The 24,724-nt window shown below is 53.2% G+C and overlaps 7 protein-coding genes across 7 annotated transcripts; 4 read left to right on the forward strand and 3 right to left on the reverse strand.

Annotated features, from left to right (window-relative positions):
• Positions 1 to 1,230: 1,230 nt before the first annotated feature.
• KRP23_11287 (Serine/threonine-protein kinase SMG1) lies at positions 1,231 to 1,626 on the forward strand (the record flags this gene model as incomplete). Its single annotated transcript, XM_067881821.1, has 1 exon — positions 1,231 to 1,626. One exon carries the CDS (start codon positions 1,231 to 1,233, stop codon positions 1,624 to 1,626), a length of 396 nt encoding a protein of 131 aa, XP_067741099.1.
• A 253-nt stretch (positions 1,627 to 1,879) lies between these two features.
• KRP23_11288 (Protein transport protein Sec24-like) lies at positions 1,880 to 5,343 on the reverse strand (the record flags this gene model as incomplete). Its single annotated transcript, XM_067881822.1, has 3 exons — positions 1,880 to 5,055; positions 5,123 to 5,164; positions 5,241 to 5,343. 3 exons carry the CDS (start codon positions 5,341 to 5,343, stop codon positions 1,880 to 1,882), a joined length of 3,321 nt encoding a protein of 1,106 aa, XP_067741100.1.
• Positions 5,344 to 12,549: 7,206 nt separating this feature from the next.
• Positions 12,550 to 12,774, reverse strand: KRP23_11289 (uncharacterized protein; the record flags this gene model as incomplete). The annotated part of the gene is made up of 1 exon (XM_067881823.1): positions 12,550 to 12,774. The coding sequence occupies one exon, from the start codon at positions 12,772 to 12,774 to the stop codon at positions 12,550 to 12,552; it is 225 nt and encodes a 74-aa protein (XP_067741101.1).
• Positions 12,775 to 16,213: 3,439 nt separating this feature from the next.
• KRP23_11290 (uncharacterized protein) lies at positions 16,214 to 16,723 on the forward strand (the record flags this gene model as incomplete). The annotated part of the gene is made up of 1 exon (XM_067881824.1): positions 16,214 to 16,723. One exon carries the CDS (start codon positions 16,214 to 16,216, stop codon positions 16,721 to 16,723), a length of 510 nt encoding a protein of 169 aa, XP_067741102.1.
• Positions 16,724 to 16,801: 78 nt separating this feature from the next.
• On the forward strand, positions 16,802 to 18,594 carry KRP23_11291 (uncharacterized protein; the record flags this gene model as incomplete). Its single annotated transcript, XM_067881825.1, has 2 exons — positions 16,802 to 17,150; positions 17,237 to 18,594. The coding sequence occupies 2 exons, from the start codon at positions 16,802 to 16,804 to the stop codon at positions 18,592 to 18,594; spliced, it is 1,707 nt and encodes a 568-aa protein (XP_067741103.1).
• A 238-nt stretch (positions 18,595 to 18,832) lies between these two features.
• Positions 18,833 to 19,928, forward strand: KRP23_11292 (Retrovirus-related Pol polyprotein from transposon opus; the record flags this gene model as incomplete). Its single annotated transcript, XM_067881826.1, has 2 exons — positions 18,833 to 19,812; positions 19,904 to 19,928. The coding sequence occupies 2 exons, from the start codon at positions 18,833 to 18,835 to the stop codon at positions 19,926 to 19,928; spliced, it is 1,005 nt and encodes a 334-aa protein (XP_067741104.1).
• A 1,987-nt stretch (positions 19,929 to 21,915) lies between these two features.
• KRP23_11293 (uncharacterized protein) lies at positions 21,916 to 23,198 on the reverse strand (the record flags this gene model as incomplete). The annotated part of the gene is made up of 2 exons (XM_067881827.1): positions 21,916 to 21,962; positions 22,046 to 23,198. The coding sequence occupies 2 exons, from the start codon at positions 23,196 to 23,198 to the stop codon at positions 21,916 to 21,918; spliced, it is 1,200 nt and encodes a 399-aa protein (XP_067741105.1).
• Positions 23,199 to 24,724: the final 1,526 nt, after the last annotated feature.

Genomic DNA, 24,724 nt, shown 5'->3' on the forward strand with positions numbered 1-24,724 from the left:
CGAATTCGTGGGCACAAAAAATATCGGCCCTTCGAAAGAAACATGAACGACGTGTTCGATATGCATCATGGTTAGCTGTCCAGCCATCAATTGTGACTGATTTGGCTCAAGTTCCGAACCTAAACCAAGTTCAGCTGCTCACATTCTTGTCATCACAAGTGCCCTATCTAAATGCTTTGCTCACGGATCAAATTGCTGTCGAAGCAAATGTGTTGGAATTGGCGCAGCAAATGGACTACCTTGCCTCGAACTTGAGCGCTCTTCACACTGATGAGCAATCTACTAACGAGAATTTGCATGAACACGTCCAAACTTACTACAGTAAGGTGGTGGCACTGTTTGACTACGGGCGGGCTTTGGCGGATCTCGTTCAGGGAATTAGTGTTATCGAGACATCGTCTGGTGAGCTTATGCCGGAGGCTGCGCAAATGACGCTGGAAGTGAATATTGTTGGGAGAAACCTTCTACAAGAAGTGTCAAAAGCTACGTCGAGGCTGCAATCATCAAACAAGGTGATTGACGATCTCGATACTTGTGTGTCTGCACTTCAAGATGACATAAAGCGTAAACAGACCATACACGGCGCCCTCGCTTCGACTAAGAGCTCCGCAGAGTTCGAGCTCCGCAGCCTTTGTGATCAATACAAAAATGCAGCAGGGGAGACTGCACGGATGCTGGGCACATATGTGAAGGAAATGCGTCACTTGCTCAAGGGGTTTGACAAGTTTAAGACGCCTTCAAAACCGAACCGAGCCGGTGCTGCAACTACAGGATCGGAGAGCGTCCGTCGCCAACGACAACTGCAGACTGAGCAACACAATTCGCTGTCTTCGGGCATTCTTCCCCCACAGTGGTGCCAGGATACACGTTTATGGAAAACGATCGTCTAGTAAGGATTCTACTTCGCAGCATTCGGTCAGTTAACCACCTGCAGCAGCTGGAAGGTGTGCTCGAAAGACACGGGGAGGTGTGTGCTGCCCTTCGAGAGACGGTCGGTCAAATTGATCTTGCGTTGCGGAAATTTGATGCAGATGCCGACAAACTGTTGACAGTTGGTAGTGGACACGAATCTCCACTTCTTCAGTTTCTGATTGATTTGGTTGAGGCACTTGAAGTAGTCAAGAGTCAGCCTGAATCCGAAGGCACGCCTGATGAAAACCCGGTGTCTTTGCTCGTAAGGGTCGAGATCTCGTACGCGGGTGTGTGAAGCTGTTTTTCGAAGCAACTGAAATGGCGGATCGATTTTCAAGTGCGGAAGATGAGAAGTGCCAAACAAGTGGAGGGGTTTTCCTGCCTGATGAAGGTGAAGAAGAAGAGCAGCGTGAAACCGGAGACACGCCTCTCGCCTTAGAGTCAGGAAACAGTGTTGTGTTGGCTAATGGCAGTGACAGTGACAGCAGTTCGTATGATCTGGCCGTCAACTCTCGTCAAAGCGTAGAGGAAAAGAGTCAGTATGGCCTGCAAGTTCTCAAACGTATCGAGGAGAAATTGTCCGGCACGGTGACGGAAATGGCTGATGCTCCTCCCGTGCTGACTGTGGAGCAGCAAGCATCGTGGCTTATCGACGAGTCTACGAAAACCGACAACCTCTGCGTCATGTATGAAGGATGGACGCCATGGATTTAGGAGTTGCATTGGCAAATATGATGACAGCGGAATCACCACCGCACTGTCCAAGTAAATGGTGAAATCTTCGCTACGTCGCCTATGTCTATAACTGAACACTGAGAATCACAACAATGCTGCCAAAACGCACTGTATTTGATGACGAGCAAGAAAGACTAAGCTGCCTCGTCTTCTACTTGATGCCCAGCTTCCTTCGCATCGCATCGTCCTTCACCCCACCTAATCGGTCAGCACACTCTTTCTCATTTCAGGTCTAGTGGAACTTGTACTGAATCTTCTTGTGCACCTGAACCAGAAACTCGACATAGGATACGTCGTTGCGCGTGCGGTCCTCTACAAGTGCGCTCATGAAGCGGTTAGCGCGCCAGTCGTTCTTACTCAGAATCTCCAACGGCTGTGAGATGGGAATGGTAGAATTCAGGTACTCCACAAGCGAGCGCACTCGCTCACGAGCGCTCATACCATCACCATCGGTCTCGGGAGGCTCATTGTCGAGCGTTTCGAATAGGTTCAGAGTCTGTTCGGCTGTGTCAGCATGGTCCACGCCAAAAAGCTCGAGTAGCAACTCGGGTGACGCCTTGGGGCCAATGTAAATGTAGCAACACATGGCTGAGTGTAGCAGGAAAATGCCCTCCTCGTCCAGCTTTTCGGCCGTCGGTGGAAGTTGAGGGGGAAGTATAAACTTGCCATCCTCGTCCAGCGTACAGCAATCGTCTGCCAGATCGTGCACACTGTACAGCTTGGGATACACCGCTGACACGCAGAATTCCACGGGGAGGCTGTTGAGCAGTCCCATCATCATAACTCGCTCGTCTGCACGTACATCAATAAATCCACGCGGAGGATTGCCCACGAGATTTCCTCTAAGCGCACGACTCTTGAGCGTAGCAAGCGTGTAAAGCGGCAACAGCTTGAGCGACTCGGGCAAGATGAGCTGCCCCGAAGACGAAGACGACGCACAATACTTGCGGTAATTGAACAACACAGTCACACACTGGTCGACAAGCGACTCCTTGACTGCCAAAGGCGTTGCACGCATGAGCTGCTTGTCCACAAACTGGCGCGCTGCTGAGCGCTGCCACACGGAGCAGGTTGCGTCTAGATCAGCAAAACGGAACACGTTCGACAGCAGAGGCTCCACTTGCAGCGCCAAGTTGTGCACTCGCACACAGCGCAAGCCGTCACTACGTGTGTACAACAGTGCCGCCTGGATGTACGCATCTGTGCCCTCAGCCAATGGCTCGTCGTACGCGAACGTCACGCACATCGAACGGTCTTGGTCGATCACAGCAAACTCCATTTCATCCGTCGTAAATGCATTGCCACCGCGAACATTAAAGAAGTTTCCATATGAGTGCTCCACCCGCAGTCCTGCGCTGCATCTCACCTTAAGTACAGCCTCATAGCCAACATCGCGGTCCACAAGCCGTTGCAGCATGCTGGTAAGGTGGTGTCGATTACTCGAAGGCTCCTTTTCGAACTGAGGCATGTACTGGACACGGCCACCGGTCAACTCGCACAGGCGACCAACATCAGCCAACGACGCAAATGTGTTCGCAACTGAGAACACGTCGAGCGAGATGTGATTCTCAGCACACTGGCGAGCAAGAGCCTCGTACGCGTTGTTTTCCTCCGGCGTGTATAGATCCACTTCCTTTGTAGTGCCGTAAGCACCGCTCACCTCTTCACGTTTCACTCGGCCAACACCCACACGAGGCGCACCAGCGTGTAGCAGCACTACTCGCCCACCTGAAACCGACAGGGCATCGGCCACGCTCCACAGTGCAGCACCCGACACCGACTGATTCTTTGTAGTGTTTTCGAATGAGCGTGTGATTACATCCGACAACTCCGTGATCTTATCAGCTGCGGCGGGGTCGTCCATTGAAACCAGCCAGCTACTAGGAGGCAACGGTGCCACTGGGTCGTCAATGTCGGGGCAGATACTCATCGAGATGGAAGAAGACCCATTGTCCATCCGGTAGTAGTGCACGGCCGTGTCAAAAGTCACAATGCCCACCTTCTTGCGCTTGTTCTGCGCCATCGATGGAAGCAAATATTGAATCGTCTGGAGCGCACTCGTTGCTAGGCCAGTCTGGAACGAAAAGAGCGACACGTCGAGAACAAAAACCAGAATGGGCTCTTGTGGCGGACGGATAGTGTAAGCAGCAGGCACGACGTACTCCACCGAGCCGCGTGACAGCTCTGCGCGTTCCTGGATGTCGCGACGCTTGCCGTACTGGTCCACACTGCAGTAGTAGTCGCGAGGGGTGTCGTTGTTAAGCTGACAAATGTTGCATACGAACTTGCGACCACCCTGGATAAACTTGGTAAATGAACTCACGTAAGCAGCACAGCGAGTGCATCGCAGCGGACCCGTGGGTCCAAAGTCCACCAATGGAATGGGCAGCTCGTCCTCTTGCAAGTCAGCAAGTGGACAGATGACCGCAGCCAATGGCAGACCACATTGTTTCAGCAGATCTTTTGTCGCGGGAACGTGGTTCAGGGTCGGACGAATGAAACGCGGGTTGCAGCATCCTTCGTCCACGCACACATAGTCGCTCGATGCCGGCGGAGGCATAGTCACAGTGTGTCCACGGGCAACATACTGCACACGCTCCGCCGCGACGACAGGTCGTGGGATCTGGGTTGGGTCAATCCGCTGCTTCGGCGCCTGTGGGGCCTGAGGCTGCTGCTGTTGTGGAGGATAACCTCCCTGCTGTGGCTGTCCATAAGCTCCCGGAGCTCCAGGTGCGCCGTAAGGAGGGGCCGCAGCTCCAGGTGCAGGCGGGTACGGTCCAGCATTACGGTTTGGCTGAAGGTACGGCGCTGCTCCTCCCTGTGGCGGGGGTGGTCCTTGCTGCTGCTGGCCAAATTGCGGCGGCGGCGGTCCTTGCTGCTGCTGGCCAAATTGCGGGGGCCCTGGACGACCTCCAGGTGGTGGCGGCGCATTGCCAAACTGCTGACCTCCAGCAGGAGGTCCCTGCTGAAACTGCTGGCGTGGCGGTCCCTGAGCTCCAGGAGGACCAGATTGGAATGACGGCGGTCCCCCCGCTGCGGGTGGCGCATTGTTGAACGAACCTGGACCGGGTGGGCCTTGGCCCGGGTACGCGCTGCGTCCTGGCGCAGTTCCGGGGGGTCCCCGGTTCACCTGCGGGACTCCACTGTTGCCACCAGACGATAGCGGACCTGAAGAACCTGGCGGCGGCTGCTGACCAGGCCCGAACGAGCCAGGGGCCGGCGGACCGGGTCTGAAAGAGCCTTGAGAGCCCGGAGCGGGCGGCCCGGCCTGGCCTGGCCGGAAGGATCCTTGGGAACCTGGGGCGGGCACTTGCTGGGCCTGACCAGGGAAGCCCGAGCGACCGCCGAAGCCTGAGTGAGGTGCCTGAGGCTGCTGCACTCCCGGGAAGCTTCGACTGGGGAAGTTGCCTGCACCAGACCGCAAAAAAAGATAGTTAAGCGGAAATTGTGATAAGGTTACGGTTAATTGCCGCACCTGTGGGTTGGGACATCGGCTGCTGCTGCTGCTGTTGGAAGCCTGTGAAATCACGTAACGGGAAACGGTTAATTGCCGACGTGGCAAGATACGATACACCTCTGGCTGACGCGCGCACCGGTGTTGGGAGGCACGTATCCGCCGCCGCTGTGAGGCGCCTGTTGTTGCTGGGGAGGGGCCTGGCCCGGAAATCCGCGCGGCGGGTAGTTGGGCTGCTGCATCTTGAGCGGCAGGAGGAACGTCCGATCGCCCCCTTTCAAGAGTTCCACGTGTGCAGGCAAAGATTGAGCGGTGTGGTGGAACACCAAGTTGGTGTACGAAACCTTGGAAACGGCATATTATAATAATGAGCACGAACCCAGGTGGTCCACATAATTAAAGTGTACCAAAAAAGGATCACTAGCACTCTGGGCGTCCACTACGCGGACGCTATGGGCGGGGTTTGTTGGAGGGGTAGATTTTCTCCTACAATTTGCTTCGGCGATTTATATTGCTGCATTAAAATCATAATAAAAACCTTGAATATAGGATAATCTTACGTAATTTACTGCATGCTGGAGCGCTACACTCAATAGGGCGTATTTACTGACTACCATGATAGTCGAGTTCTTAGCAATATTTTATTTGTCTTTGCAACGTGAGAACCAAACAGTTAACGTTCGCGGAATTTGTGCCTCCGTGCACGAGTTATCTCGTCAGGCTTAGCCGTGCTCAGTCCCTGAGGCTAAGGCATTCATACTCTCATAGCGTACTTAACGGCACGCGAGCGCTTGCGCGAGGCCTACGTGCGTGAGCAAATTGCCCGTGGCTCAATATATGTTGCAGTAGCTGCACTCATCGTGACCAGCTATTTCTTCTGTGCACCAACTGCGTGCCTCGGTGCAGCTGTATAATGTGAAACTTATAGAACAATGTCGCCTCTGCACGATTTATGGTAACCCGCATTACGTGTTAAGCAAACTCGACGCGCCGTTAGCGCTTGCGGGATACATGATCTGAGCTAACTTACAGGATTCTCGTAGCCCGTATAGTTCATCGACCACTTGCTTATAGCACCTTGCAGACTGTACCGTACGTATCGCACAGACCACAGCTTACGTGTGCATATTTGCAGCCTATGTAAGGTTATAGTCCTTCATGACTACACTGAGTGGGTCTGAGTGCAATGGACTATATTGCACATGCCCTCCCAATAACCATGCATAATTCTTTAGTGTCTACCTTCCAACGCCTTTTGGGTAATACTTCCAAGATTGCGAAACTTCGTCTGCGCGCTGTTGTGTGCGCTCAAAAATATTCGTGCTCTACTCACGCGCGCAATGAAGATGTCACTACAGCTTTCGTAGTTTCCATGGTGAAGTGCAGCACGCACGCAATGAGCACGCCACTTATTACCTTGGTCAGCGCTAAATTACCAAGTGATACTTCAGCGTGTAGCAGCGCGCTCATACAATATATCACGTCTGGCGATCTCACACCGTGGCAATGAATAGCACGCAGTAATGTGTGCAAAGCGGCCGTGGCTGTTGTTGACTGCGCTCGTATAACATATACTCGTCGTTGACATGTAGACTTCGTCAACTAATCCTAATCGAGCTTTACTTCGTGTATATTGTATCACGCGTGACCTAGTACACTCCGCGACAAGATAAATCACCCACCCTCGTTTGAGGGCACGGCTCTGTCAATATTACGAGTTAGCTATTGCTGTTTAGATATGATGCTTCTGTCACCAATAGACCAACGTGGTTTGTGCTAACGATTGCAATTTCGCCGCGTGCGGGGGACCTCCAATACAAAATTCCATTTAAGCATAGCGACACATTAGATCACCCACTCGAAGCATACAAAAATCAAGTATACAAGAATGACGGTAATTTTGGAAAATGAGTGGCGTGCAACTGGCATTTTGAGCGACTGGCGCTGCGAGATCGCTACTCTGGGTGCAGTGGAGCGGATCATTTTCCAAAGATGAAGAAGGCTAGCAAGAAGAAGCCTCGGGTGACCGAGCGCGAAAAGGGCAGTATCCAAGGGCTACAAGAAGCTGGGCTGAGCGCCCGTGCTGTTGCGAAGAGCACAGGGCGCTGCACATACACCATCAGACGCGTCACACCAAGAAGCCAAGCGTCCTGGGCCTGCCCCGGCACTCTCTGACCGCGAGACCCGCCGTCTCATCCGCGCTGCTGCCAAGGGCATGTTGTCGGCTGCCCAGCTCAAGACGGAGCTCCAGCTCACCGTTTCAGTGCGCACCATCCAGCTCACCCTAGCAAGGGTGGACTGGTAGATGTACACCAAGATGGTGAACACGCTCCCCCTCAAGCCCGAGGACATGCTGAAACGCAAAGCGTGGGCCAGCGCCATGCTACTGTGCAAGGACACCGGGGTCATCTGTAACTCCATTACCTTCTCTGATGAGAAGAAGTGGAACCTGGATGGACCCGATGGCTTCCAGCACTACTGACGAGACCTGCGCAAGCCACCCCGCCAGACCAAGAGGCGCCAGGCTGGTGGCGGATCTGTCATGGTTTGGGCTGGCTTCAACTCGCGTGGTAGTGATTCTTATGGGGAGGCAGAACTCGGATTCACTGTCTCCGAGTATCTCCTCCCCTTTGCTCATCTAAACTACGGTATCGACTTTATCTTCCAGCAAGACAATGCAAGCATCCACGCATCAAAGCGCACCAAGGAGTTTTTCTCTGAGAAAGATATTCGCTTGCTCGACTGGCCATCAAAATCCCCAGATCTCAATCCTATTGAGAATTTGTGGTCCATTATGAGTAGGCGAGTGTATGCAAATGGAAGACAATTTGATAGTGTGCCTCAATTGAAGGCTGCATTGTTTGCGGCTTGGGAATCCATTCCTCATGCACTGCTGATGTCCCTCATTGACTCCATGCCACGCAGATGCATCGAAGTCTTAGATAAGAAAGGCAATAAGACGCACTATTGAAATTACCGTCATTCTTTTATACTTGATTTTTGTATGCTTCGAGTGGGTGATCTAATGTGTCGCTATGCTTAAATGGAATTTTGTATTGGAGGTCCCCCGCACGCGGCGAAATTGCAATCGTTAGCACAAACCACGTTGGTCTATTGGTGACAGAAGCATCATATCTAAACAGCAATAGCTAACGCGTAATATTGACAGAGCTGTGCCCTCAAACGAGGGTGGGTGATTTATCTTGTCGCAGAGTGTATCCTGAAATTGTGATGTATAGTAGCAGTATCAATGTCGAGTCGTGGTCGTGCCACTCGTGCGTATGTATAACGCCCAACTCTGTATAGTGTATACTGCATAATGCATCGCTCACAAATCAGATAGTGTATCGTGTATTGCGCATTAAGTATACATCACAGTAAGTATACAGCACAGTAAGTATATAGCGCACAAACATGTATAGTGTATAGTGCCTACAGTCTGGAGCCTATAGCGCACAGCCCTGTATAGCGTATAGCGGACAAATTTGTATAGCACCTATAGTGGATAATTCACAACCGTGTATTGCGTATAGCGGACGGCCCTGTATAGCGCCTATAGACTATAGTGCATAATGTATAGTGTATAATACGGTGTGTAGTGTATATTATACGGGTATATCGTTTATGTTGACCAATAACGTGGGAGTACACACAATATTGATATACCTATGCTGCCAAAACACCGTACACGTGTAGTGCATAGCTTCGTCTTATATCTTGCGCGGTATTAGCTGTGGTAATGCACGCGTTAGTCAGCAGCACCCATCGACTAATACGCCTATTACAAAAAGCACTTGCTACTGCGCCCGGTTTGCAGTCTCCACGGCAGGTTTTGTTATGCTTTTGTCATTTGTGTAATCGCAGCAGGGTCGACCGTTCGGTTTTCAACCAATCGGTTTGCTTCGTGGGCCTAGAGAAATGTTTTCCATGTGTCCAATCGGAAGCGCGAACACGGTCGGGATCGTGCTACCGACCGCAGTCAGTGTGGCAGTTGTCCGCGGTTAAGTCCGATTTTAAACGTAACGCTCGGTCATTTTCGTAGTGTTGAGCATAGTTTTGGCAGTCAGGACAGGGGTGCAATGTGATAGGGTGAGTGGACCTAATATGGGACAGAGCCTTCAGAAGATATGCAAAAAGGTAGAAAAAAAAACAGGTGGATAGGTGCAGGACATACAGACGAGCAGACGGACAGGACTCTCGATTACTAGAAGGGTAGAAAATACATGTGCTTTCGTAAATCACGGCGGGCATGCAACATCGTAAAAAGTAGAAATCAAGTGCAAACGTAAAAGTGTTGCGAACGCAAAAAAACTCCCACAAGCATCCATGTGGCATCGGGGCAAATACCACCCCAAATCTATATTTCCCCGGATATGGACCTGTCAGCTGAAATTACCCGGAACGTGGACCTTTTCCCCAATGTGGACCTACGCCGCCCAGATTTAGGTGGCGCACACTACGTCAGTCACTCTTAGCAGCAAGGAGGGCGTAGTGGTCCGTTGGGCGCGCCGCAGAAGCTAGCGACGAAGGTCACGAGCAGCTTGGAGGACAGCGCCAAGAACAACACGGCGGCCACATCGACGTGTCCGCGCTCGTGGTCATGCAGGCGACTGCAACACAAGGTGGTAGTCCTAGAATAAAAGTAATGCAACAGATTTTGTTTATGAAAATGTTGCATGATCGCCGTGCGTTGCATGCTCGCCGTTATTACGGTACTGCCACTAGTATGAAACGACATCATATATTGTTTACTAATTAACAAAAGTACGAATCGCGATTCAGGTACACCAAACAAACGAGGGACATCCTGCGCTCATTTGGAGTCCTTGTCCACTTTGAGATGTTTAAAATTCGTGGCATCCTCTCGGAAATCAAGTGCACAATAAGTAGATCCACAGGCTTCTCGACTTCAGCAGTCCAGTGCGCTGTAAAACATACCAAAGTAACATAACAAGTACTGGCTCGTCTATGGTTGCAAAATGATAGTCTGTAAAAGAAACAGAGAGATCTGGATTCCTCCAAGCAGAGCTGTTGCCATTGATTTGTACATATTCAGCTGTTTGGGTCATTTTCATTACATACCTTTAAATCCATACTGAGCAATGTAGTTGTATTCAGCAACCTCTGGAATTTAAGACTAGTCTGTTTTCACAACGTAAAGCGGGCCGTGCTGCATGTCGGTGGATTGAATGAGAAACATAACAGTAAACCGCTGTTTGTTTATTCCAGCGCGCCGAAACCAGGTGGTATTCTGTCCGGTTTTGTTGACTATTTGCTTGGGAAAATATCTAAGTCACATCCCACTATGATCTGCGTTATAAACGTTGTCAGTGCCAAGCTCCGGCAGTCTTCTCAACTTTCTGGGGAAAAACACGAAATCCTTGTCGCCAGCTCTAGCTACCCAAATAAATTCCTTCAGGAACACCTTCCTCACTAGCGACTTCCCGGGCTTGCAACTGCAACATGAGTCTTGGTACCTCCCCCACGCAGCGAATCCACCCATCCCACAAACCCTATGTCGCCTGCTGCAGATATCGTTGTCCCTGTGCCTTGTTTTCATTCTGATTTCAGACTGGCGGTTGAAGCAGATGTTGATATTTCCTTAATGTGCGCCATGTCTCGTACCCACGTAGATTCACTTGCGCTTGATTTTACGTTTTGGCGAGGTTAATGGTTGTAAAACTTGTCGAGTATAGACGGCATGTCCTTATCGCTAAGAATATTTACAGCATTCAATTTCTTTGAGTGAGTTTTGCATTACGTGTTCGCTCCCCGTCCTGTACCGCCTGCTACTTGCTTTTGATCTCGCTCATGCTGGAGATCCTGGCGCTTGGAATGACGACGAATGCAACTCACACCTTACCTGCTGGTTGTGCAGCGCTTCGTGCCATATCCAGCACATGATATGTGCTGCGGCGAGTAAAACTAGTCTGTCTGTTTCTACAAATACTCAGCGGTGCGGATTCACTATATGAGTACGTAGTACTCATTTGCTAATTGGACTGTCTGGATATACAAAATGTCATTAGGGGCTGTTTTGTTTACTGAATAACTACGGAATAGCCGTTGGCCACAATATCAACTCAAAAGAAGGAGCTTCTGGAATAAGCTTGTAGTATACAAAACGATATCAATTTTTAAAGGAGAACAAGCCATTGACCGCCCAGTTGCCAAAGAGCAGCCAAACGCAGTCTAAGGGCCTGATTTCGATTCTTGACTAACTGTTGTCTTGGCCAGGATAGTCATGGCAAGTTTCCAGGATGTCCGGTCGGTGCGACAGCGCAAAAAGCGCTCCGCGAATTGAACCGTGAACGAGGTGCACCATGCAGCCATAATTGCGTCGATATTATGAGGATTTTGTAATAACAACTAATGTTTACAGACCATCGAACTATTGAAACTTCCCTTCCAAACCGAGGGCATCCTTGCCGGGTTTCTTAATCAGTGCTATAAAGATGATAAGGAAATCAGTTGGGAGGTGGTGGTGTCACGGTTAAACTCATGGTGAGACTGGGATTCGTGCCGCAGCCGCCCCAAGGCACTTACTTCGCAAGACAAAGTAAGTTAATTTTATCCGCAAATATGTGGTTCTGTTGTGGTTTTGACGCTATTCATCTATTACTCAGAACCTCATGAAGGAAGACACACGAACGTTATACCGGCAACAATACAGAAGATGTTATCGCTTACCCTGTGTACTGGGATACGATTACAGAGTGTTTGGGGACTTTCAGGGACCTCAATAGTAATGCTGTTGCTGAGAGTGAGAAAAAGCTTGCTACAGTATTTATTTTCTGCATCGCTAGTCCAAGCGGCTCGAATAGCGAAGATATAGAGCAGAGCGGAGATGATGTTGACACGAATACGACGCTCAGTGTCCCGAGCGTCTGTGGCACTACAACTGAGGACAGTGGCACTGCCCTGCAGCCGGTTTCAGCACCTGTGTCCAAACCTGGCAGGCGACTATCAGTCTTCTCCCTGCTAAGGACGTGCCTGTTTAGCGGTTTTAAAAGGACCGCGATCTGTCGACATTGGTGTCATCAGTCTCGAACTTTGTGGGTCATATCATGGATACGCCGGCCACACCGGATATGAGCGAACTAGCGACAAGGAGACTTGATTTCTGTGCGCCAGACCATCGCCGAAGTTGGAAATTGGGTTGCTAAAATCAAGGCAAACTGGATGCAGTAGCTGACACAGTTGCAGCTACAGTGACGGAGGCAGTCTTGATAAGTATTACTTTAATGATGACACTAAGGTAAATTCCTATTCACTATTCCAGTATACTGTTGTTGCATTCACCCCGTACAAAGATAGCCAGCTCCACTAGTGTGCTTCGCTCGTGCGTTAGAGCGAAACTGTGTAACATGAAGCAACTTGCGACTATTTTCTTGTTTTCTACGTTGCTGTTCACATCGAGTTCTCGTCTTAGTATCTGGAAACTTCCTTCAACTGCTACAAATGTCGTTTCCACGACGATGCGTGTCCTTGAAAGCGCCTTGTTGAACATACACGCCAGTGGCCGCCGCGAGCTTGTCGTTCTTGTCTGGCGTCGGCCCGCCATCGTCCAGGAAGGCTACGAGGCGCTTGATCTTGTCCTTTGATGCGGAATCACGAGCCAAGAAGCCCTGCAGTTCCTCGAGGTTGGTGAGTGCGGCCAGGCTGACATCCATGAGAGCCATTACACTGTAAGCAGGAAATCCTTTCCTGCAGAACCACCCTCATACGCCGCTGGACGAGATCGCTTGATGAGCGTTCCTTCGATAGCTGCAGCTACGTTTGGAATCCCGCACACGGCTTCACACCACGGTATTACCTCAAACCACTCAGATACATTTTTTAGGTTAAAATATGAAGCACTCTCGCTCACAATACAAAAAATGTATATTTCGAGTTAATAAGCGGGTGGCTGACACCAACCATTTGGCACACTTCTTTAAGACTTCCACGCGATGTGAGATAGCAGTGCACACGAGCTACTTTTTTCTCTTAGTAAACAAATTCGATTCCTGCCTAATGGATACGGATTGCCCTTGCGACATATAGGCAATTTGCCTTCGACAAATGTCACAATAGCTTCGAAGCATCCACGCCCAACATGAAAGACGCTTCGAAAGTTGGCATCATCTTGCCTAAGGCATCATTTTGACGAAAACATAGTTCTTTCCGGTATTAAACTTCGGAAATCCTATAAGTACTACCGTAACTCACGGAGGACATGCAATATTGTCTGCCACGATTATTATGGCCCGAAAGATGAAATCGTTCTCTGCGCAGCAACAAGAGATTGCCAACGACAATGGCTGGTCATAGCCATAGTAAGCACTAATTAAGAAAAGAGAGAGTGTAGCGGGCTACACATTCGGTTCACCTCCTACCTTAGTGCAACATGCACTAAGGGATACATTCAGGTTGACCACTCCACAGGGTGGTCCACATTCATAGCAAAAACATATGACTGGTAGAAAGTAACACCTTTCTACCAATGAGAGTCATTCAATAGATAGGGGTTCTGCCAGCCATCCAATGGCAGAACCTCTCATTAGAAATATCAGTTTTAGGAGGAAGCCCCATTTACAATCAATACAGTTCTCATTTGGCACCAAAGCTATCGTTCGGTTCCTTTATCTTGGTTTAAGTATACTTGTGGATACAAGTATACTGAACTTAAGTAAATTACTCCTACGCTTCCTCCTACACGTGCGCACACGTGTAAGCTTAAGTAGTGGGTCTAAGCAGACCCATTACACCTGGTAGCACTTTGTAGTCTGTCCAACGACCGACTAAGAACACGTTCGTATGGAATACGAACGCGGGGCTGAGAACCTGCCCTCGGACAGTAACATGTCCGTGGGTAGCCCAAACACGTCTGCAACGCATGTTGCGCGTGCAGACTGCCCCCCACCTGTCGGAACCAGAGTGGGAGGCATGTCAACAGTCATTGAAGAAGCGGCGGTAGCAACGATGTTGCGAACGCTATCGCCGATGGAGCAACATGGTGTTGCTCTAGGTTTCATCGTGAAGGAACAGCGTGAAACCACTGCTTGAGCTTCGATGTCGCCATCGGCCACACCGCGCGTGGAGTCATTGAAACTCCACGTAAGCAGTTACGTTGGAAGAGAGGGCGAACCTCTCCTCCGTTGACTTGTCGAGGTCGACACTGCCATTGCGGCTCGACGTATCGTCGACCCGTTGTCGAAGGTTGCGTTCGCCATGTCATGTCTTGGCGGACGAGCGAGGAGTTGGGCGTACGGACGCCGACTCACAGACCCTACGTGCTTTAGCACGTAGGAGGATTTCAAGGAAGAGCTCAAACTAGCGTTTGAGCCCCCGCAGAACGAATTCCGATCGAGGGCGGAGTTCCTCGATCTGCAACAGGGCAAGCATGACGTGCATGCTTACGCCCAACGAGCACGGTATTTGGTCTCGTCGTGACCAACCCAATCTATGAGTCGACAAAGGTCGTCACGTTCATGAAAGGCCTTAGAGATGGGCCTGTGAAGACCTATCTCTTCCGAGAGTATCCAAATACTCTCGAGGCTGCAATTGCGCTTGCAATGCAAGAAGAGTTTAGCCCGCGGCAGGCTAAACTGCATGTGAACGCCCCGCGGCTGATGCCACGACCGGTGGTAAGGCCGTCGGGAGGTCCCGAACCAATGGACCTCTCGAGTGCGACCGCTGCTGGTTCCCAGCAGCGTCGTGGATCAACGAATGTGCGTTGTTTCCGCTGCGGAAACATCGGTCACTACGCCCGCGAGTGCACAGCACCTGTGCGCGCGGCGAGGAGCCGTCGTGGCGATACTGGGTATCGTCACGGGCAATAAAAAAACTAGAGGGACGAGCAGGCGCGGGGCGTCCTGCTGGTGATGCGGTCGAGCGTGTCGACATCGGACACGCTGGAATGAAGATCGCTGCCCCCAGTGAGAATCAATCTCACTGCATGAAGCAAGATGACAAGCCGAACCTTGTCATCCTGAAGGTAAGCTCGAAGAGAGAGAAGTCGCTTCGTGCTCTAGTGGACTGTTGAGCGTCGAACAACTTTGTTCAACTGCAGAGCCTTCCAAGGCTTGACTTCGAGGAGGTGGAAACACCTCGAAGTCTATTGGAAGTGAGGCTAGCAACGGGTGTCGTTGTTAGAACCGAGAAGCGTATCGTACGCGTACGCTTCTCTTATCAAGAGAAGGAGTTCGTCGACGAGCTTATCGTCCTCGAACTGGACGATAAGTTCGATATGGTGTTGGGCATGCCGTGGCTTGCACGGCATGATCCGGTGATCGACTGGACGAAGCGCACGATCGTGCACTTCGGGAGCAGCAACAGCTCGACAGAGAGCGATGGCTCTGTCGGCGCAGCACATGCATCGCGTGGTGCATGCGACCCTCCACTAGAGACAGCGCGGAATGCGGCTGTCTCCGGTCACCCCAAGCGACCGCCAACGACTGCGAGAGTCGTTGGAAGAAGATGTGAAACGAATCAGCAGGGCCTGATTCAATCGGATTCGAGAGGGTCTCGAAGCATCCGGGGCGACGCGGTCGTGTCGACAGGTAATGTCGACACACAACTTGTCGAAAGACACTCCGCCGTTAGGCGTAGAGGTAAAGAAGGCGCGTCGGCTCCCAGAGCCGACGCTGCAAGCAGTGCGGACGGTTGCAAATGTAACGGGGTTTACACGTACCCGTTAGTGTATCGTACACGAATAGTGTGTTTCACACAAATGGTGTGCACACCCAAGTTGGTGTGTGTACACGAGACTTAGGTTGGTGGCCTCACAGCCACCCGTCATGCATATTACTAGGCTCCACTATGGTAGATAGTGAGTGTTATACATTCACCCCACTGGCGGCCCTGCCGCGAATAACAACAATAAAAATCAGTTCACGTTTTGAAGTCTAGTGTCTATTAGCCTTACTTAAGGTATTAATAACTCTAGGAGTCTGTAGATCGCATATCTACAGACTGTACTTGGTTCTGGTATAGAACCTAGATTTACAACCGAACTAAGACTATGAGAGTCTACGTCTTCCTCTGACGCAAGCTACGGCAGCCCCGCTGCACTTGGTAGCACTTGTAGTCAATCCTACACCTGAGTCTTACGACTGTCCCTCTGTGAGGATGGAGCAATTTGCCCACTTACCCCCGAACCAACAGGACGGGCTTAAAAAGCTGATGTCCTTGTTGGGCCCGGAAGGTGTGGCTCATCTTGCTTCGCAAGGCCCCGACGCGATTAATGCGCGTCTGGAGGCGTTCTCGAGTTATGAGAATGCTCTGTTGGAACATCTACAACAGAAGATGACGGCTGTGACAGCGCCTACGACGCCCAAGCCGGCATCGGATGGAGCCCCACGAGCTAAGCCGCTCATGGTGAGCGTGAAGACCTTTGAAGGCAAGGAAGGAGAGAATCTCCTGCTCTGGATTAGAGAGGTCGAGATGGCCATGGCGTCCGCCATACTCCAGACGGAGCAACAGCGCGTGGCGCTGGCCGTGTCCAAGCTGGGTGGCCGGGCCCGGGAGTGGGCCCGAACGTGTGGCACGTCGGTGGACAGCGCGTTCCCATCCTGGGAGCAGCTGAAGCTTCAGCTGTCGCGAGTGTTCTCGCCGCCTAACCAGGCCTATCGCGTGTGATCACGCTTCCTGGCTACCCGCCAAGGAAAGAAGGAGTTGGTGGACTTCGTCCAAGAGTTACGAACTCTTATTGCCGGTATGGCTGCGGACCCTCTTCCGGAGGCGGTCACGGTGACCATCTTCATGGGAGGCCTCCGCACTGGCGTGGCCAGAACGGAAGTATTCCGAGTTCACCCCACCTCTTTTGAAGAGGCAGTGAGCGTGGCGTTGAACGCCGAGTTCAACTTTAAGTCGGCCCGAGCCGGGTGGGGAACGTCGCAGACGAACTCATCCGGAGCCGCCGGCTCCTCGGGTGGACCCGAGCCGATGGATCTCAGCCATGCTGAAGACAAAGAAGCTGAGCTTCTTGCTGCCGAGCAGCGCATCGGTATCCGCCGGTGCTTCGTGTGTGGTAGCACCCAGCACCTGCGACCAGGTTGCCCGCTGCGTAAGCAGCGCCAGACTCCGGCGAGCCGAAGCCCTGCTTCTTACCAGAAACCTGGTTCGTGGCGGGGAAACGTCAACGCTCAGTAGGCGCGGGGCGGCCTACTGGGGAAGAACTAAGTTCTGTTGAGCCTCAGCAAGGAGGTCAGCAGGGCTTAGCCCCGAAGAGCACCGTGCTCTTTAACACGGAACGTGTATGCAAGCCGGGCTTGCTGGTCGTTGAAGCGACCGTGAAGGGCTTTGATAAGCCTTGGACGATATTGATCGATTCGGGAGCGTCGGGCAATTATGCTCGACGCTCCACGATGGAAGGAAGTCGGCAGTATGCCGAGGCGCTGGTAGCGCGTACGAGTGATATTATCACTGTCCGTCTCGCGACGGGAACCCGCGTTACGGTGCCCAAGGTTCCTGTGAACCTTGGCGTGAAGTTTCTGGACTTCGATAGCGTTGAACGCTGTCTGGTCCTTGACCTGGATTCGAGATATGATCTCATCCTGGGCATGGCATGGCTGGAACGCCATGAGCCATGGATTGATTGGAGGTCTAAGATCTTAGGCGCTACGCGGTTGCCTCCTGGTGAAGCTTTGGCGAGTCATGAACCCACCTCTGCTAGGAAGCCAAAGCGCTGTTGGCGCGAGCACTGGACCGAGACGGTCAACGTGCTGGACATCGGCGTGTCGGAGTTGATTGACACTCATGATGTCGTAGACAAGAGTCCCGAAGGGGCTGTACGTGGAGCGGCACGTAATCCGCTGAGCGAGACTCGTTGTGATAACGAGCCATCGCTGCAGGCCGCTGATGGCATGGTCGGCAGAAAGCCGAGGCATCGTGGGCATAGCCCTGATGATGCGCGTGGAGCGGCACGTTATCCGCTGAGCGGTGAGCGCCGCGATGGCGAAGAATCGCTGCGTGCCAACAATGGCGCGATCGGCCACGAGCCGAGGCATCCTGGTCCCAGCCCTAATGATGCGTGTGGAGTGGCACATAACCCACTGGGTGGGGACTGCGAGCTATGCAGCTCCTCGCCGGATGTCGAGTTTGACGTCGACGCTCCGATGAAGCAACAAGAGGTGGAAACACATGAGGACACCTTTGGTGTGAATATGCAGGCCTCCCCGAGGCGTATGGTCTCCGCGCGGAGACGGCAGCGACGCCGTGTGGCAGCTGCGAGACGCAAAGCGTCTGTTATGACACAGCAAGTGTCGGGAGTGGTGGATAGCGAACAGCTATATACACTCGTTAATGGAGTGACCGGCGAGGTCGCTGGCAACGTCAGCCTTGAGGCTGTTCCCGCCGCAGATTCTCTGATAGAGCTGGACGAAATGTCAATTGCCGAGTTCGGCGAGGCCTTAAAGGCGGGCGAATTAGCCGAGGTCGCTATTATACGACCTGAAGATGAGTTGAACTCGTCGTCCCTTATGGATGAAACACACGAAGCAGGCGCTTAGTGCGCGTAGTGGATCGGCGATCCTGAAGGATCCTTCAGATCCGTACTATCCCTTGGTTAAGGAATACCAAGATGTCGTTTCCAACGATCCGCCTTCTGGCCTACCTCCAGATCGAGGCGTGCGTCATGAGATTGACCTGGTCCCTGAAACCAAATACTGCGTAACGAGGCAGTGGCCCTTGCCAAGGGAGCAGTGTGACGTCATTGATGCGTTCTTCCGTGCGAAACACGAGGCGGGCATGGTGCGCGAGAGCAAGTCTCCGCACTCGACGCCGACATTCTGTGTCAGAAAGTCAAACGGCAAGTGGCACATTGTCCACGCTTTCAATAAGCTCAATGCCGCCACCATTCCGGCGCAGACGCCTATTCCTAGGAAGAATGTTCACCAGAACAACATGGTTGGATGCACAGCATACAGTGCGCTCGACTTAGTCGATGGTTATTACCAGTTGCTCATGCGTGCGAGCGACATTCCGCTGACAGCGGTCAGCACCCCGAGCGGCATGCTCTGCGAGTGGTTGGGGATGCCCCAGGGGCTGTCGAACGCGCCCGCGACGTTCAATCGTCTAGTGACGCAGCTTTTCCGGCCCCATCGGGCGTATGCACAGACATACTTCGACGACATTTTCGTCCACAGTCGTGCGGAGCACGGGAAGTCAGATGTGGACAACCACATAGGCCATTTGCGAGCGGTGCTTGAGTGCATGCGCACTTATAAGCTGTACGCTAACGCATCCAAATGCATCTTCGGTGCTGAAGAGATCCCCTTCTTAGGGTGCTTCATCGGAAAGCGCGGCCTTCGAGCGGATCCCGCTAAGGTCAAAGCCATTGTTGACTGGCCGGTTCCCAAGAACCAAAAGGACTTACGCAAGTGGCTTGGCCTCGCCAACTACTTGCATAAGTACAGCGAGAAATACGCTGATATGGTTCGGCCATTGTCCAATCTCCTTAAGAAGGATGCGGAGTGGGCCTGGGACACCGAGCATCAAGTTGCCTTCGAGGCAGTTAAGGAGAGTCTCCTACACGCGCCGATCCTGGCGTTGCCAGACCCCGATCGTCCGTTTAGTGTCGTCTGTGACGCATCGGACTTTGCCATCGGGTGTGCACTGCTGCAAGCAGACATCGAAGGGCGTGAACGCGTAATTGCGTTTGAGTCTCGCCAGCTTAAAGCTGCAGAGAAGAACTATCCAGTTCATGACAAGGAGCTACTTGCAATGAAGTATGCTCTAGTCAAATTCAGGGTTCACCTGCTAGGCTCTAAGCCATTTGTCATCTTTACTGATCATGCGTCACTACGCACTGCGACTCAGTCGCCTCACCTCTCGCAGAGGATGACCCGCTGCCTCTCCTTCTTTGCGGAGTACAACTTCGAGGTGAAGTACAAGCCTGGCAGGCAGAACGGGTTTGCGGACGCGCTGTCCCGCAGACACGACTATGAGTTATCACATGTCACGACTGTGACGTCGTCCGTGACGGACTTGATCCGCGCTGCGTATGCGCGTGACGACATGTGTGTCGCTCTGCTACGTGCTCTTGGGAGCAAGGAGTTTGGAGACTCGGACTGTAAGCTGTCGGCGCGGTTACGCGCGAGGCTGCATCGATATTCGCTCGATGATGGCCTGCTGTATTACAGCACAGATCCGGAGGATACTCCATGTATTGTGGTCCCTCACGATGAGGATCTGAAATATCGTATCCTCTATGAGGCACACGACACTGCGCTTAGTGGCCACCTTGGTCGTGAAAAGACCTATGGCTCTGTGAGCCTCTCCTATTGGTGGCCCAAGCTTTACAAGTGGACGAGCACGTATGTGCGCACGTGTGAGACGTGTCAGCGGGTGAAGCCCTCCCCGCATGCGGCCGCGCCGCTGGCAAGCTTGCCTGTACCCTCTGGGTGTTGGGAGTCCATGAGTATGGACTTTGTGTTCGGCCTTCCGAAGGATTCGGATGGCAACACGGGCATCGTGGTCTTTGTCGACCGTTTGAGCAAGATGGCTCATCTAGCGGCGGTGCCGGACACCATTGATGGTAAAGGTACAGCCAAGCTGTTTATCGACCGGGTTTTCCGCCAGCACGGGCTGCCCGAGTCGATCGTCTCGGATAGAGACCCCCGTTTCACGGGTAAGTTCTGGTCGTCCGTCTTCAAGGTGCTGGGCACCCGATTGGACATGTCCACAACGGATCATCCACAGACCGATGGTCAGACCGAGCGCGTTAATCGCGTCGTGGAGGACGTCCTCCGCAGTGTTTGCGCCGAAACGCCCAAGCGTTGGAGCACCATGCTTCCATTCGTGGAGTTCGCATTGAATAATGCTGTTCATGCCTCCACAGGCTTTACCCCGTTCTACGTGAATGGCCTCACCCACCCTCGCGTCCCGTTGACGCTACCACTCCGCGGTTCCGGGCTTGGTGGGGGAGAGATAGCCGGTCGGCTTGATGATGTCAGCCCTCTCACTGTTCGTAAACAGGTTGACGAGTTTCTGTCAACGCGTCTGAGTGTCCTTGGACACGTACGTGACGCTATGGCTGAGAGCCAAGACCAACAAAAGGAAAACGCAGATGCCAGGGGCAGAGGTAACATTGAAAGTTACGCAGTCGGAGACTTGGTTTTATTAAACGCAAAAAACCTACCTACACATGCAGTTTCTGCGGTCTTCAAGACGAAGCTGCGCCCACGCTTCATCGGACCTTTCAAAGTCATGGCCAAGAAGGGCCTAGCGTATACGCTCAACCTTCCGAAGAAGATGCGCACCCATCCGGTGTTTTATGTGGACTTGCTCAAGCCGTACCGGGACCCAGCGCGGGTGAGCGCGGAGGCGCTGGCACCGGGACGTGCACAGGTGGCGCAGCCACAGCACCCTGCTGAAGTCGCAGCAGAAGGTCGACTTGACCCTCCAACCTCGCCTGACCTCGCTCAAGGTCGGAGACCCGGTTCGCCAGCGCAGCTGGGGCCTCGAATCAGTCGACGCGCTCCCGGACCTGATCAATCTCATGCCATGAGCGATCATAGGCGTTCTCGGCCTGATGGAGAGTCTCACGGAGACGTACGACCTCCCGGCGCAGCGATCCCATCGCGTTCCAAGCGTCCTCAAGCTCCGAACGATGCACCCAGTGCAACTCAGCGTCCGCCACCGGCGTTGCTCGATGAGCAGGGCAATCGCCACTTCCATGTGGAACGGATTGTGGCTCGGCGTCGCCGCCAAAATCAATACCAGTATCTGGTGAAGTAGCGAGGGTACCCCCACTCGCAGAACTCATGGGAGTTTGAGGTACCCCTCCGGCAAGACTGCCCTGACGTCGTGGACGCTTTTGATCGAAACGATCAACGGCGCCCTGGGGGATCGCGACCGGCGCGTCGGTCGCCACCCGCTTCCCGGCAGTAGGTCGGGGAGCGAGGGGGTCAACAGCTGAGCTCAAGCTTTGACCCTGGGCTGCTGCAGCCGACGATCCACCTTGTGGAAGGTCTGCAGAGCTCGGAGGAGCATGTTGAGGAGCCCGCGCAGGGCGGGGCTGGAAGCCCGAAGGAAGTTGGCGTTTCGCCTTTAACTTCGCGAACGCGAACCGGAGCCGACGCTCTAACAGGACGTCGTCCTTCTTGAAGCTAGCTTGCAGCGCGACAATGGAAGAGAGCTTACGATCCCCTTCCACCCAGAGCTCGAATTGAGCGACATCCTGCTCCTGGCGTTCGCCAGCCAGTAGGACCACTGGATACGTCCGCATTTGCGGCACGGACGCCCCCCGGGCTTGGAGCTGCAGGCGCTCACGGTACTCGCGTTGAGTGGTAAGCTGAGGCGTCAGCAACCTCTGGCGGAGGTCTTCTCGCTGAGAGACCTCTTCGTTGGAATGGGCCGCGGGCCCGATGACATAGTCATTCAACAGTTGCGACGCCGCGAGGCGAGCCACTTCGTTGGGGTCGCGTGGCTCAAAGCCGTAGTCACGGCGGCTCGGGTGGTGCAGAGGCCGTGCTATCGGACGCTGGGCGCGGGGCGCCTCTTCCATCGCGGCCAGTTGCTGGCTTTGGACCTCGTCGAGGTTGTTGGAGACAACGTTGGCCTCCATAGGCTCGTCCTCGTCTCGCGACGGGAGTGACGACGTTGTCCGCAACGCGGTCAGAGCTGACACAGTGTCGCTACGTTCTACGAACGGATTGGGCGTGCGTAGGTCACGCTTATCGGTCGTGCGACCCCGTGGAGGCTCCTCCTCCTCTTCCCGGAGGCAGGTATCACTGCCGTAGTCGACCTCCTCTCCCTCTTCGAGGCCTTCAAAGAGGGTTTCATTCGCGCGGCAAATACGCGGCTTCGGCGCGTCTGCCAAGCTTTTCGGGGCCGACATAGCGACGCGAGCTTGTTTAAGCTGCTGCTTGGAGTAATACTCCGCCACAGAGAGCGTGGTTCTCGCCACAGGCGCCGATGCGTTGTGGCCAGCGGCCGAGGAAGCACTACGTGCGGACGAGTTAGGCGGGCTGTGCCCAGGCGGCGACGACGCGGAGCGTGGGCTGCGGTTGGCACTCAGTGCTGCTGCTTGTCGTGGGCTGTGCCCCGGAGATAAAGACGCGGAGCGTGGAGTACGGTCAACAGACCAAGAAGCTTTCTTGCTGCCAGCCATCGATGAGCCACGGGTGTGGTGCGCTTGTTGAACTTGGAAAGTTCTTGAGCGAGGTCCGAAGACCAAGCAGCGATACCTCTGATGAGGGAAAGTGACGAGTGTCGACACGTGGTGTCAACAGTCTGGTGAGGGAGGGTGTAACGGGGTTTACACGTACCCGTTAGTGTATCGTACACGAATAGTGTGTTTCACACAAATGGTGTGCACACCCAAGTTGGTGTGTGTGCACGAGACTTAGGTTGGTGGCCTCACAGCCACCCGTCATGCATATTACTAGGCTCCACTATGGTAGATAGTGAGTGTTATACATTTACCCCACTGGTGGCCCTGCCGCGAATAACAACAATAAAAATCAGTTCACGTTTTGAAGTCTAGTGTCTATTAGCCTTATTTAAGGTATTAATAACTCTAGGAGTCTGTAGATCGCATATCTACAGACTGTACTTGGTTCTGGTATAGAACCTAGATTTACAACCGAACTAAGACTATGAGAGTCTACGTCTTCCTCTGACGCAAGCTACGGCAGCCCCGCTGCAGCAAACGTCCCACACCGGAAATGCTTGCGAGCTCGCTTGCAGCCGAGCTGCACGACGAAGCGGTGCGCGATCAAGCCGGGCTTGAACGCGTGCGCCCGCGGGTAAAACCCGCCGGCGAATACAAGGAACATCTGTCCACGGCCGGGCCTGGACAAGAAGAAACTCGCGGAGCCGGGCTCCGCACGAGAAGTGAACGGCGCAAGCGAGAAAAGCTGCGCAAGTCCCGGTCAGGGACCGAGACGCTACATGCAGTGTCTGCCGGGCAGACACAGGAGTTGGAGACGACCGTCGAGACACTGAGTGTCTTGACGCGTACGAGTATTGGTCTCCAATACAAGAATATGAGGCTGGATAATCCTCCGACGTTAGCGTCGGAGTTGATGTCGTTCCCAGTCACAAGCTGGAAGCGTTTCGCTCGCAAATGCACGATGGACGCATCGAGCAGATCTGCATCCTCTCGGACGTCGAGAGGATGACGTGTGAAGCAGAAAAGCTGAATCCGCTCATCTCTGAGGGCGGGGACGCCCTCAGCGCGAAGTCGAAGAAGGAACGCTTCGACGAGAAAGGCTGAGACTCACTCAAGGCGAGCCCCTTTTACAAGGTCTTGCGAGAGTACAAGGATGTACTCCCGGACGACATTCCTGCGGAGTTACCGCAGGACAAGGGTGTTCAGCACGAGATTGATCTCGTGCCGGGAACGAAGTATTGCGTCAGCCACTGCCGTGTGAGCAAGTCAAGGCAATCGACGACTTCTTTGAAAGTCGTCGCAAGGCAGGACAAGTGCGGGAATTGAAGTCCCCGCACAGCGCGCCTACGTTCTGTGTCAAGAAGCCACAGGGCGGGTGGCGCATCGTTCATGCGTACAACAAGCTGAACGATGCGACGGTACCGGCGCAGACGCCAATACCTCGAAAAGATGTGATCATCGATTCGATGACCTCGAGTACTATCTTCAGTACTCTTGATCTGAGAGACGGGTTCTATCAGATC

Source organism: Phytophthora ramorum (genome assembly GCF_020800215.1).
Source record: "Phytophthora ramorum isolate Pr-102 chromosome Unknown Phyram_PR-102_s0011, whole genome shotgun sequence".
Taxonomy (NCBI): Eukaryota; Oomycota; class Peronosporomycetes; order Peronosporales; family Peronosporaceae; genus Phytophthora; species Phytophthora ramorum.